Source organism: Gavia stellata, chromosome 4 (genome assembly GCF_030936135.1).
Source record: "Gavia stellata isolate bGavSte3 chromosome 4, bGavSte3.hap2, whole genome shotgun sequence".
Classification (NCBI taxonomy): domain Eukaryota; kingdom Metazoa; phylum Chordata; class Aves; order Gaviiformes; family Gaviidae; genus Gavia; species Gavia stellata.
Genome location: NC_082597.1, coordinates 39,207,719 through 39,224,162, shown reverse-complemented (window position 1 = coordinate 39,224,162; position 16,444 = coordinate 39,207,719). Strand labels below are relative to the sequence as shown.

The 16,444-nt window shown below is 41.6% G+C and overlaps 1 protein-coding gene across 5 annotated transcripts in view; it reads left to right on the top strand.

The window, feature by feature from the left end:
• The first annotated feature begins 5,421 nt into the window (after positions 1-5,421).
• GRIP1 (glutamate receptor interacting protein 1) overlaps positions 5,422-16,444 on the top strand; it is a 232,440-nt gene continuing 221,417 nt past the window's right edge. For all 5 annotated transcript variants that reach the window (XM_059816079.1, XM_059816077.1, XM_059816078.1 and 2 more), the window contains exon 1: positions 5,422-5,554. In XM_059816079.1, the coding sequence (XP_059672062.1) occupies positions 5,422-5,554 (133 nt within the window). The remainder of the gene's footprint in view (positions 5,555-16,444) is intronic.

The window sequence follows — 16,444 nt, the reverse complement described above, 5'->3', positions numbered from 1 at the left end:
CCATGCTTTCGATGGTCTCTCCAGGTGTCTTTAGGAAAAGCATAGAACTTGTGTTCAGAAGCTTGCTTCAGACAGAGGGGTTTCAGGTGGTACTGTGGTAACTCAGGGGGCTTGTGGGCTGCTAGTTTCTCCTCACACACAATATTGACTTTGTACACTGCTTCTGCATATATGGAGGATATGTTCTTACAGCGCTTAATAGATTGCAAATTACAGTCATTTGATAATTTTCAGACAGATGAGCTCACATTTTACACCAAGATTTTTAGGGCAAATTTTGAGTGGAAAATTGCAGCCTTAACATGAGCAATTATGGCATGTAAACAAACATCTGCTCTTGAAAAACTAGAAGGTCAGGCAAGATGATGCTGTAAGATGAATAAGGGGAATAGTTCCTTCCTCTGTTATTGCTGGTCTTCAGAAACAATGACAGCAGATCATCAAAGACATCCCTCCATTGAAAGAGAGCCAGAGAAGAAACCGTCTGTTCTTCCCTTTTGAGGTTTGTGGTATCTTTATGGTTAGGGCTTGAGGGAGGAGAGAAAAGAACTATTTTCTGTATTCAGCCAACCTCCAAGAACTGTTTATCTTCATCTTAATTTTGTGGCTTTTTCCCAAGAGAATAACCTGAAGCAGGTAGGTCTCTGCGGGTGCTGTTGTGTGCTCTCTTACATGGTTGCCTCCCAGTGGGAGTGTTCCTTCCCCCAGGAGAAGGCTTTTAGGGGCTGCCCGGAGAAGCAGGGGAAGACACAGGAGGGTTCTTGCATCTCAAATGTTTTTCTTTTAAACACTGAAACATGCAAAATACCTGCTTAGAATTGTTAATATTTGGGGCCAGTTCCATTCTGTATTTATGATACAAAACGTTACAGAGGCTTGCTTCATACACAGGCTCTGGTTTCAAACCATCGTGTTTGCAAGCCTGCTCAAATGGAAATCCTTGTTAAATATTTACTACCTTAGTGGCTTATCCTTGGATACCGAAATGTTTCTCCTGCTGCTTTCCCCAAATACTGGAAAAAATGCTGTAGAAAATAGGTGTATCTCCTGTGAAAGTTTACCTAGATGACTGCATAGCTAATGTTGTGCAAGTAAAATGTTAAATGCAGATATTTTACATGATGAGAGACCTAATCTTTGCTATGGGTACAAAGGCAAGTTAGCGCTTAAATGCTGACATCTGTCTTCTAGAGAATTGTCCATGGCTGTAACACCTATGCCTAAGCTCAACTATTTGAAAAGAAGTGTCTTAATGGTATATTTGTTTTATTACTGCCATGCAGTCTTTTCCAGTAAGTCACTCACCTGAGACAGATCTAGTTTGATGGCGCTTCTTGGTAACTTGAATTAGTTATGAGAATGGAGAATGTAAATATTATTGAACTGGTGTCACTTGGCAAAATTTTTTTCATGCAAATCGTGCTGGAGACAGCATGACAATCCTTGCTTCCTCTAAGGAAGCCATCTTGGAAATGGCAATAAGCACTTGCTTTGATTGGAATTGATTGGAGTAGGCATATTCATGGGCAAAGGATGAGCCAAAGAGCTTGAGACGTATTTATCTTGCAACTTCTGTTGTGGCATTGTAACACGAGAAAATTGATTCTCCAAATTCTAGTTCAGATAGAGCTTCAGAATATCAACTGACACCTGATTTTATGCCCTCTGGGCATAATTATCCTATTCTCTTTGTCATTAAGGGCTGAAAGTCATTGTCATCTCTGATGGTTTGCATTTTAAAAATTTGAAAGCCAATGATTGTTTCTTTCTCTGCTCCTCCCATAAAATCAATATGCCTTTGTGTAACTGTGGTATGTGTCTATTATGTTTCTGCTTTTTTATTCCTTTTCAAGCAGAAGGTTGCAAGAGCCGTGTTCCATTTCCATGAAGGAATGAGTTGTTCACTACAAGAAGCTGCAGAAGGGTGCATTCTGAGCAATGGGGAAAGCAGTAGTTAGCTGTTTGGGTTTTGTTTTCGTTTTTTTTTAAGCTACAGTAAACTGTGTTTGTGAAACTGAATTCTTTGCTTATACCTTTGAAAGTAGGACTATGATAAAATATTTACAGGTATGGCATGAAGCTAATGAATGTCTCCAGTGTTCTCAGCAAAGCAGTAGAAGTAGTATGTAATGCATATGAAACATAAGTTTTGTTCAGAAATCTTTATAGTATAGTAAAACACCTAATACTCTGACTCCTATTAATATGTAACAACAATGCCCTCAGTTGAAGTATTTCCTTCTTTTTAAGTTTCCCTGAATACCAAAATATTTTAGGGTGGGGAAAATCCTATCAAAAGCTCAGCTTGTTCTAGGTTTAAAAAAAATATAAACACTGAAGTTGTTTGTCTCTGCTGTTTACATTTATGCAAAAGGAAACAGGTGTATAATTCAGGTGCTGGCGAGACTGTTGGCTTGTGCGTTGGAAACTGTGGACAACACTTGCTTTTGCGCCTTCGGTGTGGGAGATGGAGCTTGTCCTTTGTGAGCAGTAGTAGTTGGTGGGATACAGTGAAGAGCATCAGAGCTTGAACCCCTTTTGCTTATCCGAGGAGTGCTCGTGCTCCCCCTCAACCCCTTCATGCTTTACATACAAGATACGTGGGAGCCGTTACCATGAGCACTGACCAATACCATATAGTGCATTTTTTCTGCTTTACTACATTAGCTGTATATGTATCTGATGTACCTCATGAGCACGGGGAGAGAAGGGAAGGTCCATTGCGGAAGGTAATGACACGCTTTCCAAAGCGCAAAATTCACCCAAATTTAGATCGGTTCTCTCTAGAAAATGGTGAGGCAGTCAGCATACTACATCTGGTGCTTACGGTGCTACCTGAGATCATTTGGTTGCTCCCTTGTCTGCCTATTTGCTGTGTTGGTCTTGTTACAGAAAGGACTGAAGTCTCCCTGGGGTGTGCTGAGGACCGGGAAGTCACTTCTCCAGCAGAAGCTTCTGCTGCAGCAATGTGTTTAGCAACAGCAGCGCTGGAGAAGGGGTATTTGCTTGATGAAAGCCAAGTATCTGCTCGATTCCAGTTTTCAGCTCTCATTTAGAGGACAGTTTAAAAGCAAGAAAGTTTTACATCTTCTTCTTTTTAAAAAGTAGCTGTATCATTTTGAATTGAACTTTATAATTTAACTTTAGGGAACACTGATGGCTGCAAGACTTCTGTCTTCAAGATGAATGTTTCTGACACCTACAAATAACTTTTTGCACATCTGTTGGGGAGAGTGCTCTACAGGAGCAAATACAGCATCAAAACAACATTTCCCTCTCTGAAAAGAGAGAGTGCTGCCTCTGCTGTAGGCTGAGTTTTTGTTTGGTTTTCATGTTTCATGATGCTAATGCAATATTTTTGCTGCTTGGTGGCAGAGCACAGGAAAGACACGTGAATTCAAACCTTCAGAACATACAGTGATCTGTTCTTAAAGATGCATATGAAAAGTTTTATTGGCTTTTTTATTTTTGGTAATACGCCTGTAATATTCCCGTGAAAGTTGAAAGCTGTGTGATAAAAAACAGACTTGTAATAAAACACAGCCTCCTTATAGAAGTTACACTAAAAATAATTCTGGTAGTGCCCTCAGGGTGTTCATCAGCTAGTGACAGTGGCGGCTGCATTTTCACAGTGGAAAAGCAGGGGCTGGTAAAGTCAAGGAGGATGAGTCTGTATTCCTGTGGGAAGCGTGGTAGGTGCATCCAGGGTTTTTTGAGCTTTTATGGATAAAATGGGTGTGGTTTTGTGACAATATTGTTTTAAAATACCTGGGAAGCTGGAACAAGCCCAAAAGAGTTCCAGTGCCCGCTTTCAGTGTGCGTTTGTTTTAGGACCCTCAGATAGCAGGCCGAGCTGACTTCTACTAGTAACTTTTACATGTTTTAAAACTGGAAAATCCCAATTCAATTCTTCTCAATCTCTGCGTACTTCTGTTGAAACAATGATAAATTGCAATGGTAGCTTTTGCTTTACTTCTTGTTCTACACTTTTTAAAAAATGGCTCTGTTTTGCTCTTTGCAAAATAATGACTCGCTGAAGTGTCTCCATCACGAGAAACTAATCCCACCTCTGCCTGCTCTTCATTTTCCAGGTGATGATCCTGTAAAATCTGTTTTAGAGGAAGACTCTCTGACTTCCTGATGCTCGTAGGTGCAAAATGGTATCTCCTGTGAGCATAGGTGCAGGTGACCATGTTCAGCACGTGGTTTGACTGAGGCGACTGGTTGTTCCCTGACTTTTGCCAGCCGACAGGAGAGCTTCTGCGGGACTAAAGACGTCACATGGCTTGCGGGAGCGCAGTTACAAAAAAAACCCCGTTGCAGATGTCAATGTGATAGGATTTGAGCAAACACTGCTTTTGTTCTTGTGCGGGAGGGAAACGTCATCAGAAACACGCATGAAATTCCAGCCTTATCTTAGGGAATGCGTGTGGGATTCAGGCACGCAGCAAGAGAAAAGAGTCATTGCTTTTCAGGCTTTTTGCTCCTGTCATCCCGTGCAAAGGACGGTCTGCCGTACCTTCATTTTAAAGTTTTTAAAACTCTGCTGGTATTTTAAACGAGTATTGTTGTGGCGTGCTCATGATGCCGCTTCCTTTGTTTGCCTATTGCTATCTAGCCTGGCCAGCTCTATAGGAGACCTGTCTGTGGAGTGCCTTTTAATGTTTAGATCTAGCAGTGATTAGAATACACTAATGCCCAGCGGGTATATGTGTCATTTTTTAACAGCTGCCGAGCTTTCTCCCTGCTGCTCCAATTAACACATTCAGCACACACTTGCCGGTGAGTGGGCTGTGTGTATGGATTAAACCACTTTGCTATTTATTCATCCAGCATATGTGATGCCAGAAATGGATTGGCGTGTTTCCTCTTTGTACAACAAATAAAATCAAACGGGCTCCTGAGCCTGTGCCCGGGTAAATATGAGGGCAGCGTTTAACTGACGAATGAAAACCTGGTTTGCCTTGAGATATGGTTCAGTCCATTGACTAACATCTATCCCCGCCTCCCAGCCCCTCTTCAAATGATGGAGACACAGGACAGGGAGCTCTCAGTGCTGGGCTTCCCCTCGCTGGCAGGCAGGTCTCTTCAACTTTGTCCTCTGCTGTTTAATAACTGCTTGAAATCCTGACTTTCTCCTTTCGCTTCAGTATTTTCTTCCATGCCTATTTTCATGTTGAAATATTCCACTCAGTAGATTTGATAAAGTCCCCCCCCCCCCCCCCCCCCCTTTTTTTTAAAAAGGGAAAACAATATGCTTCCTAGTCACAGCTGAGATAAGGGAGGGGTTTTTAATGGTACCAGAGTGGCTGGTCAGGGGCTGCAGCTTTGCTCCGGTGCTTGCGGTTGATTCATGCTGGGACAGCTCTTTGTGAAGCAGAGGGCAAAGGGGGCTGCCGGCTGGCAGTGCTGAGGGAGGAGATGGAGCGCTTCTTGGGCTTCGTCAAGCAGATAAGAAGATCGAGAAGAAGAAAAGGCAAAAAGTACCGGCCAGAGGAGGATTACCATGAGGGCTACGAGGATGTCTACTATTATGCCTCAGAGCATTTTCGAAGTAAGTATTTTGCATAACCTCATTTTCCTTTGGCTGTGGTAAATGCTGTGCTTTTAAGATTTTAAAAAACCCTAGATCCCAAAACCGTAAACAATATTCCTTGCTTGCTAGAATCTGAGCTTCATGGAAGTATTAAAACATCGTCTCCTGTTAGGGCTTTATCTGGCTGTGACTGTTGATGAACAATACAAAGCAGCTGAAGTGGCACGGCTGCTCTCAAAGTAAGCGGGGTCTGTCTGCAAACCCGGGTAGGATTTCAGGTGCAGTTAATTGAGTCTGACTGCTGGAAACCTTTTGTTAAAACACTTTGTATTGAGAAGCGATAGGGTGGCATAAGCCCTTGTATATGCCTTTGGAAAGCTGCACAGTGGATATTTTTAAAGTGCTATAAAGGCAGTGATCACTCATTTGGAAGTTGGAGTTGATGATTAATGTTTGTTGCCGAGGGAGAGTCAGTCCTCTGAGCCTCCAGTATAACCTGATCTTTTCAATAGTGAGTAACTCAAGTGGGCTGCTTTCTCACTGCAGGTCCAGGACCACTCGTGAAGAATTAAGTGGTGGGGTTTGTTTGCTTGGGCTCACGTGACAGCAGCAGCTCACCCCAAACCAAAATAAACCGCCTGCTCAGAAGTCCCCTGTGCAAACTGCGTGCTGTTCCCTGCAGCTTGTTAGGGTTTGTCCCCAGTACCTGTCGGGCTTCGGAGCTGCCGGTCTGCCTTGGGAATCGCCTGGAGGAGGGGATGTGCCCAGAGGTGCCTGCCGGGATGGTGGGAGGGAAGCCATGCCCAGCCCCTGCCCGGTGTATTGTGCAGCGCTGTCAGGGCGAGGTGTTGGCAGTAGAACCAGTCATATGCAGAAATTACCTTTTTAAAAGGTTTCTGCTGTTCTGACTGGTGGTTTGGGAGCTTTGCAGCAAAGTTGCGCCTTTTGTTGAGCTGCGAAGTTTGATGCACTGTTTTTGTTGTTCTGTACTGTGTGAGTGGCTGTCAGTATCTTTTTGCATCATTTGGCTTCATTTCCACTTTGCTGAAATAAATCATAAGAACCTTACATTTGTTTTAAGATAAAACGATGAATGTGATTGTGCCTTACAACACCAGAGTACTGCTCTCCTGTTGAAAATTAGGAAGCAAGAGATTTTTCCTCTTGGGTTTCTCCCAGTGCGCCATGACTGCCTATATCCAAAAGTAAACTAATGTAGGGAGTTTGGTTGTTTACTGGGTTTCTCCTTAACACAATCTTGATCTCTTTACATTTTAAAGAAAATTTACTATGCTGACAACCTCGTAATTTGGCTATGTTCTTAAGACTGAGTTCTTATACGAAAAGACCTATTTTGGGGGGCAATACAGTTGTAACAGGTAACATATCACAATAAAATCTTCTATGCAAGAACTAAAAATTTTTAAATCTACTTAGCACTGAAAAATGTGAAAATGATACATGTTAGTGAAAGCACATAACTTTTTCTTCCTTTAATATGTAAATCAAAGGAATGTGTCAAAGCAGTATGTCAAAATATTTCCTTATCTGGTGGTTGTTGTTGAAGGTTTTTTAAATAAGAAAGCAAAAACTCCTCCAAAAACTGTCACATGTAACAACGATTTCTTGAATGCTGATTAATAAATTATTAACTCTTGACTTAATGTAAGGCACTAAGATTGAGCCAAATATCTAATAGGTTTTTCCTTTTATTCTACTTAAAAAATAAAAGGATAGTACACACTTCAGCCTGTGGAGGTCGTAAGTATTTCAGACTGGATTAACGTGTGTCAGATTTTGAAGTGGTGTTTAAATCAGTGATCATAATAGTCAGATTCAATGGTCAAAACAGCTCACAGTCCTATGGCGTTGCATGCACAAGGAGTTCACAACTTCTCACAGTTACTTAAACCAAACATGTCACAGGAGATTCGATCTGTGGAGTCTTTATAGAGATACCACATCAAACACAATTGCTCCTCAAGTGCTGCTTTTGTCTTCCGTGTGCTGTATGTGTCACTGTTTTGGTTGGATAGGTGTGGTAGCTACTTAAAGCAACGTACAGAATGTGAAAAGATGCTGCTGGTGTTACTATAAATGCTTTCTTGAGATTGAATTTCATGTAATGGGGACAATAAAATGTTTCTTATTTGATTTAATTATGGTCTGGTGTTATGCTGTTTACAGTGCAAATTTAGAGTAATTGCAGTGCCTTTAATAGCCATTGCTTCTGCATTCGTATGCTTAGAAGAACACGTGCTTGAGAATAAGGTCGTATTTATTGGTATGATTTTCAGAATATCAGAGCTAATGAAATGAAAGACCTGTTGTTCATTCAACTGAACGGAGTTGGGGGTTTTTTAGATTTAGTTTCCTTTCCCTGCACTGTTATCCCTTCCTCCTTCATCGTTGTTTATGAGTTATATATCCAATTAGCCAGTGCGTTTGAAGATTGTCTGAGCCAATCACTTTATGAGCTTGTTACTCTCTCTTCCCCCTCTTCATAGTATTGCTTAGAGTGTTGAATGGAGGCCAAATTAACAGAAAAAATGCAGAAGCTACATTAGAACAACCAAAGGATCAAACAGAAAGAAAACAAAGTTAAAAATAGAATAGGCCTCTGGGAATCACAGGAAAAAGGTGACTTTAGTTTGTCCTCAGCACAGCTGTGCCTGAATATTGGGATATTGTAGCTCCTGCTGTTAGGTATACTGTCTCTACTCCTCTGAAGCTTTCTTATGGAAGACCACATTAGCTGTGCTATTGGGACACAGCTGGATGAAGGGAAGGTGCAGTAGTGCTTAAAGCTCCTTGGGTAAAAAAAGAGTCCCCAGCTCTCAAGTCAGATATCTTTTTGCTTGGACATTTCATCCATTTGGATTCCGTTAAATGGATATCCTTGTTTTGACATGCAGCATCAGCTCTCCTATCTTTCTGAAGAGTCTCCTTCTGTGCTACGTAATGCTAGAATAACTAAAATAATAATTTTGGTACACAAATGTGTATTGACATTAGTAGTGCAGGCATCAGTTCAGTGAGACTGTGCAGTGTGAACGTAATGGGTGATGAAATTGCTGCCCAACCTACTCAGGCAAGTTGGTGCTTATTGCATAAAACACTTTAAAAAGCATTATATTTATTTTGCACAGTGTTACGGCACTGCCATTGAACCTGTTCCTTTTAATAAGGCTTTGCATGAAAAAGGCCCTTGTTATATTATTACCAAGACTGATAGCGAACGTCAAGAATGCTGTGTAGCAGAGCTGCCTGGAACACTCCCAAAAATGACATATGTCCTTTCACTGAATTCAGGGTGTTTTGCCAAGACCTTTGAGTTTCAGCCTCATCTTGAGCAGGAAGGTGTTTTTGGGATCCAGCCTGATTTGGTCACCTCTAACCAAAACAAACACACCCACCCCCTCCCCACCCCTCCAATCTTATTTCAGTGCTAAGTCTTTTGTTTTGCGAAACGCTTGGAAGGGTTTGGGTTTATTCCAAACGATTTTGGAACCTCACAGGTAGCGTGAAACGTGGTTGTCACGATCTGCTCGTGCAGGTCCAGAGGGCTTTGCTGTGAATGCTCGCTGTTAAATTTTGTCTTATTTATGTTACTTCTTGTTTCTGTCATCCATCTCTTCCTGAAAAAGGCTCTGTTTTCATTGGTGGTTCTTCTGTTGTTCCTCCCAACATGATGCCAGCAGCATAGTCCATTGGCATAAAGGTTTTATTTTCCATGTTGATGTGATGAAAATGCTAAGGAATGATCCCAAAAAAACAATGTTTAAAGAATTCTACTGGTAAATTCCCACGAAGCTCAAAGGTCCCATTTTTTTAGCCCTGACCTTAGAATGTTCCATTTAGTCACTCAGAGTCCCACGAATAATTTTTTCCTATCCTTTGTCAAAGCCTAGTATATGTTGTTTGACAAGAAGATTGATATTTTAGACTAAGTAGTCTGCCATAATGTACCTGCAGTAAAGTCATGTATTGTTTTTCTCTGTGATGCCCTTTATTAATTCTTCCACAATTCTTGTGTGAGAATCATCTGGTTCCTCAGTTTTAGGACATCAGCCTCTTCGAATTTGCCTCCAAAATGCATGTGATGATCTTTCTCTTCTTTCCATTAATTGTCCCATCTCTCTCCATGTGTCATCATTGGAAAGTGAAGGTAAGGCATTTGACGCCTAGCAAATAAGGCAAAAAGGAAAAACTGGAAGTTTTCTATAACTCCAAGTTGAAAATGTCCTCTTTGTTGACTGAAATCTGGGAATAATTAGTTAAAATGAATATTGGATCTATGATACGCCATTTGGGGTGACGTCAGCAGAACTCTGCTTGTGCATTATTCTCCAACATGACTCAATGTTATGGTGCAGAAACTCCCTCAGCTGCCAAAATCTTACTAACAAATGTCTTTACATTTCATACCCTGGGTGACTTTAAAGCCGTAATATTGATAGAAGAGACTTGCTACTGAAATAGCACAAAGACAAAACACTGAGGGAAATGATATGCCTATGGCTTCTTAATGCTATGGTCAGTAGCAGCATTGCTTTTGCCAAGATTTTCTGCATTTTGTAAATTGGTACAAATAGTTCTTGTTTGTGGCAGTCTCATAGATTTGATTGGGATTGTAAAAGAGTTAATGGTTTTATGAGTAATGTGCTGACAAGGGCATTGAATATCCCTAGCTCAGGTTGCAGAGATGTTAATTGATCTTAAGGGTGAGGAATGCAGGACAACTGCTTTTCATTTTACAAAGAGCGCGTGTTGCTAGTCTGCAGTTTAATCGGATGTGTGTGTGTGTGCGGGGGGTTGGGGTTTCTCCTCCCATCCCAGATCTTGTCATATCAGTTTTAGTTTCAGTGAAAGTTGAGATTTTACTAATGTAATACATTTGTTGCAGCCTACAAGAAAAAAAGGCTTGGTAACTCCAGCAGAGAATATGGCAGGCCTTGAAAACACAATGAAAATAGTATTTTTTTTAATAACTAAAATTTATTAAAGCTTCTTAATAACTGTTTCATGATTGTTGGACCCTGGAGATTTGCATTAATGGATTATAGTTCTTCAGTATTTCTGTCTGTTTTCCATAAGTCACTTTTTTCCTGAGGTCTGGATAGCCCCAACGCTGTGAGTTCAGCTGGAATGGGTTGCAATGCCCATGTCCAGAGAGACTCTGTCATCACAGGGCTACGGTCCAGTTGTCATTTCGCAAGCCAGGCACAGTGATAAAGGCAGAAATTGTATTTCAGCTTTACTGTTGGGACAGACAGTATCATCTTTCCCATTCAGAGATTTCTGAATGAAACAAAAGTGGTAGCAAGTGACTATTGTCTCTGCATCCACTTCCAGGCTAAAACTTCCCTTGTGCAGGTGCCAATTATAAAGTTTTCCATTTTTGGATAAAATTCAGGCACTCGTTAGATAAAGGTGTTGTACCCTCATGCTGTTTGTGGGGTTTTTCAAAACGGTTGGTCATTGCATCAAGTACAGTTTTGTATTTCATGACAACCATCCTCTTGCAAAAGGTTGCTTGACTTCTGATGAGCTGTGTGTGTTTTGGAGGTGACCCCGTTTATCTACCATCTTGTTTGTCATGGTCGTTAGTGAATGTATCCTTTCCAGAAGAACCCAAGAGGTGGAGAAGTATTACATATTATTCTCATCTTACAGATAGTAAACTAGTAGTAATGGGAAATAAAAAGGAAAATGTTAGCATCCTGAGCATCCCATGAAATTATTTAGGTCTTCCAAGCCTGTAAGAAATATGCATCTATTAAAATCTTATTTTACTCCTGTCCTGTTTTATATTAGTTTAAAGCCTGTAAGGCTTGGGATGGGGCTTGTGTTTGTGGATGCTTAAGCTGTTTGGATAGTGATTTTACTCACATTATGTTGTTTATATAAATTCAAAGATAATTGAATTGGTATTGTTACTTGTCCACTAGCATGATACCCAGTTGCAGGGTCTGTCAGTGAGGCACCTGAGGCTGTGGGGTTCCCCACAGGACGGGAGCAACACGTTTCCTCTAGCCAGGCAGGCGTGTGCTGGTTTTGGTGAAACATTTTGTTATCCGTGAAACACGCCACAGAAATTTTACATATTTTTTCCTAAAGCAGTGGTGCAACAGCCAGTTTAAGTTTGTTAGCAATAGGATTACTTTTTTAAATGACCCTTTGTGGCTCTTCTACCAGTCGCCCTTAGAGTCCTGGGGCAGCGCAGAGCATGGATGGTAAAAACATTGCTTTAGAGTTACTTGAGGGAAACCAGCTTGCTTATTTTAAGTCACTGAAATAATGAGACCAGAGTTATATAATTCTTTGCATGAAGTGTAAACACTTCTCCCTGCTAGCAATTATGAGTGTACAATTTCTGTGCTACTTTTCTTTCATTTACTTTCTGATCCTATTCTTTACTGATTTTTTTAAAGCAAAGATCTTGATTGTCCCTGCTCAAGAAATGTATTCGTTACAGGTCTTCCTCCTCTTATAGTGGCTGCTGGTATGAGGTTGTACCTCCAGTGTTTTTGAGAATTGGGCACACTTTCTATTTTAGTATATCTAGAATATATTATATTTAGGTTCAAACAATGAAATTTAGAGAGGCCTGGACTTCCTACTTCCTGAAATGATGTGTAAGTTCATGTTTTCAATCATGACTTTGTCAGTTTACATCATGAACATGTAGTGATGCGATTATTTTTTCCCCTTGGATATTGTGAAGTGAATGAAACATCAGGTTTTATGAACTAAGATTAGAGGCAGAGGTAAAAGCAACTACTGAGGTGTCAGTTTTAATACTGGCCTTCAGTTCCAATGGAAAACTTAAAGCAATTAGTGGAACGAAGAAGGAAACAACAATATAAGCCCCTTGCTGATGATATTATAAACATTTACTGAATGATTGCTGTGTTTTTTTCAGTAGGGCGCACCAGCAGCTGTAATTAATCATCATCATGAATATAAACATCTGTTTACCATAGATAGTATTTGTATGAGGCAAATTTGGTAGTCCCCATTGTATGTGCAGAAATTACTAGGCAACTTTGTTTAATGTTTTTCAGCAGAAAAGAGCAGGGGTAGTGCTGTGGCTGGGCACAGGAGTCCGTGATGATCAGACTGCTGATGACCTGGGCACCTGAACGCTACCCATTTTTTTCAGAGTATTTTCTGGTTTCCCTCTGAAATCCAGGGAGTTTTACAAAAATCAGTGTGCAAGACTGTTCTGAGGACACGTACTCCAAATTTAAAAGGCAGTAGAACTACGGGTGCCTACAGAACCTTAATTTGGCCTCTCTTTAATGAGTCCTTAATGAAGGACTACCTGCTTATTTTTGCTGCGGCACTTGTGATGGATTCAGTGCGTGGAGGAGGCTGCGCCGAGTCCCGGTGCAGCGTTGTACCTGCTTTCCCACCACCCTTCCCATCGGCGCTAATCCCTCGTTTCCCTGATGGGAGAGCTTGAATTTGCAGATGTAGTTCTGTGATTCTATGTCTGGCACAAGTTGCTGTAGCATGCCAAGGGAAGTATGGTTTGTATATATAAAAAAATATATAAGCCTAACTACTCTGAAAATTCAGCCGTAAGATATCTCAGGCTGCAGCCTTTAAATTGTTGCATACCTTTGATGATAATCTCTCTGTGCTCTAATTCTCCAGCTGTGAAGTGAGGTTAATGGTACCTCTCCTTCACTGGTGTGCTATGGAAATAAATTAGTGTTTTCTAAGCTCTCGAATGCTATAGTGATGAGCACCATAGAAGAGCTCAGGAAGAAATTAATGACTGTCTGGAGAGGAGGGTTTGAATAGTGTGTGGGAACTAAGGCATGGAATTACACTTTGAGCAATGAGGGGAAAACAAGGTCTTGAATAATTTTTTGGGTAGTTAAAATCATTTATTCTGGGCGTTAAATGAGACAAGGTCTTGTGAACAAGCAGGAGATCAGGTAATTAAAGACTGTGTTGTAATGCATATGCAAAAGGAGGCCAAATTAAGGCTTGCTAGGAATTCTTAAATCTGGCGCTTGCAGTTTGCTTTTTTAATAGTTTGTGTGTGTGTGTAGTAGCGAATGTGGTGCAGCAGTTCTTTGGGTTTTAGCATGTAGTGGAAATTTCGTAACGGCAGGTTATGGGCATAATACTCGCTATAAATGAACCAAAATCTCCTTGGTGTTAAGATGGCAGAAGTAAATTTTGGTGAGTGACCATAGGATCTGATCACACACGTAGCACTTCAGTGCATTTTTTTAGTACAGTCCCGGTGCTGACACTGGGGGCACCACGGGCAGCTGTGGGGCAGAGGAGGGAGGAATCGGGTTTATTTTTCTGCTGTCCCTGGGCACTTTGAACAGATAATGAGAGGCATTCGAGGAGAACTGTCCTTGGAAAGGTGGCCAAGGGAAGAGCCAAACTCAGCGGCAGCGGCAGGGTGCTCGAGGGGGTGTGAGATCCCACCACCCTGCAGGAATCCGCGGGATGTGGAGGACCTTGCTGCTCTGCTCCTCCAGCGCCACAGAGGGCAAGCAAGGAACGAACCCTCCAGATTTGCCCAGCCTGTTCTGTACTCGCTAAACATGATATAAAACCTGGAGCCCCTGTGAAAGGCACATGGACACCACGTCTTCTGCATAAAGCTGATACTGGAGATAGGCCATCAGAGATAGTTTTCCAGGTGTCAAAACCAGGGTTGTAGGTGTAGCCCTGGTGCTTGCAAGACCTGTGTGTACATGCTTGGGTGTGGAGTTGAGGAAGGCAAAGAAGATGGAAGGGAAGATATTTATGGGACAGTGAGAAATTTCTTTGGAGATACTAAAATCTTAACTGGACAGGTCTGCAAGCACCCTGATCTACCTGTTTAAGTTAGATCCGACTTCAAAGCTGGCCGTGCTCTGAGCAGGGGACTTGGGCCAGAGGACTTCCAGAGAGTCCTTCCAACCTCAATTCTTGTGTGATTTTATGCAAGGGAACTTTGGTTGGAGAAGAAAGAAGGACTGTGGAAGGCACAAAGGAGAAAAGAGAGATTAAAGAGAGCTCTGGAGGAAATACTGTTTGAATGAAACTACGAAAAAGAAAGTGAACCAAAAGTACATAGATACCATGTGAAGTACTAACTCAGTAAATGATGTTCTCAAATTTGTTCGCAGATGCTTCCTTTGGGTATGTTTAACAAGCTCTGTGGCTGCTCAGATCTATGTTATTTTGATAACACTGTCCCTCTCCCAGAGGGGAAAACTCCTTGCTCAACAATACACCTGGTTGCTATTCTGTTCAGCTGGTAGCATCTCTATTTAAAAAAAAAAAAAAAAAAAAAGATTCCCAATGTATTACAAATAAATGCAGTAAAAAATGAATGGTACACAAATGCGCATTTTAAATACAGAGTGATATTAGCTTTTTGCCCTTGCTTTCTGCAGGTTAGAAAAGCCCTGATGACCTGCTACCTGTGCCCCATTTGTAGGAGCCCAGTTGAAGTTGTGTAGTCAACAGGGCCCTCTCAGGGATGAGTCACAGCAGGAGCTGTGGGCTGCGGTGCCAGCTGTATTAGCGCTGAATGCTCGGAAATGAGAAGGGATGTTTGCCACGCTGCCTGATAGGGATGTTGCATCTGACAGCCTGTTTTAGGGGAAACGAGAAGATGCCTGTGAAGGAAAGTTGGGAGAGCGCCTGGATCTCTGGCAGAGCGCTGCCAGCAGCAGCAGCAGTGCTCAGGTCAGTTGTCACTAAGACTAAATAAATCCAGTGGCATTTACAATTTGGAAAGCAGGAACACGGATTTTCCATTGGGGGGTGGTAGAATTTCACATGGCTTGTCATGAAAATGCTATGTTCCCTTTCATTGCTAAAAGGAGACAGGAGTGACTTCTGAAATGGAGAGACCAAAGCTGTTCAGGCTGGGGCTTATAACTGCCCATCAATAATTAAACCAAGTGGAGTGCAGTGAGGCGGTGGATCTGCTGGCCTCTCTGCAATCCCTATGAATTTAGTGACACTTTGGTAGTCTCTGAAATGCTTCCTCTGTAACTTGATCAGTATTTCACCTGGGGTCCCCAGAGGATTTCCAGAGGAGTTATGCAGGCATCCCCAGCACTTCTAAATCTGTTGCCATTCACTTGTGCCATACCCTGCCTGGAAAAAAGAAACAAGCCTTCCTAAACTTAGGGCATTAATGATTTGCTTACTTTTTTCTTGGTATACTCAAAACATAATTACAAAAATATAAGTATATTTGGACATATAGTGGGTTCGATAACATTCCTCCGCTCTCCCAGTCGTCGTGTGTATCTGTGCTGGCTCATTCATACAGGGAATACCCAGCTCTGCCCTACAAGCAATGGAGGAGAGAGGTTGGTCTACTGGAAAGACTACGGCCATCCCTTTAAAATACCGCCACTCCTCAGCATATCACAAGGGATGGAGAAAGCATTGAACCATTATCATTTTGTAACCAGGACTTGATTTGTATGCTGCAATTCAGTGCTTGTGGTTTGTTCTCGGATGGGTAGAAAACAGTGCTCCTTTCTAGTTTCTTTTCTTTTGTTTTTTTTCATTACTTCTCTAAACTTGGGTTCTTACAATGAATCTGAATGGCTGTGGATTTTGTAGGGCAGATTGTGTCATGCAAATTGTTTCTAGAGACTGAGCAAAACTGTCTAAGGCTGTTCCAATTAGAGGCTGGAGTTGGTGGTCCTTTGTGCTGTCCAGATAATTGGGCTTTTTACAGCCACACGTCCATTCACAGTAGTTTGTTTTCTTCTTCATAGATAATGACAGAAGTTTATTGGCTGTTTGTTTAAGTCTCTTAGAAAAATGTAGTGCTGGTGGCATAATTATTCAGGTTACATCATTGTGAGTAGAGAAGGCGGCCAAGGTAAAACACTGCTCGATTGTATGAAAACAGCTTTAATA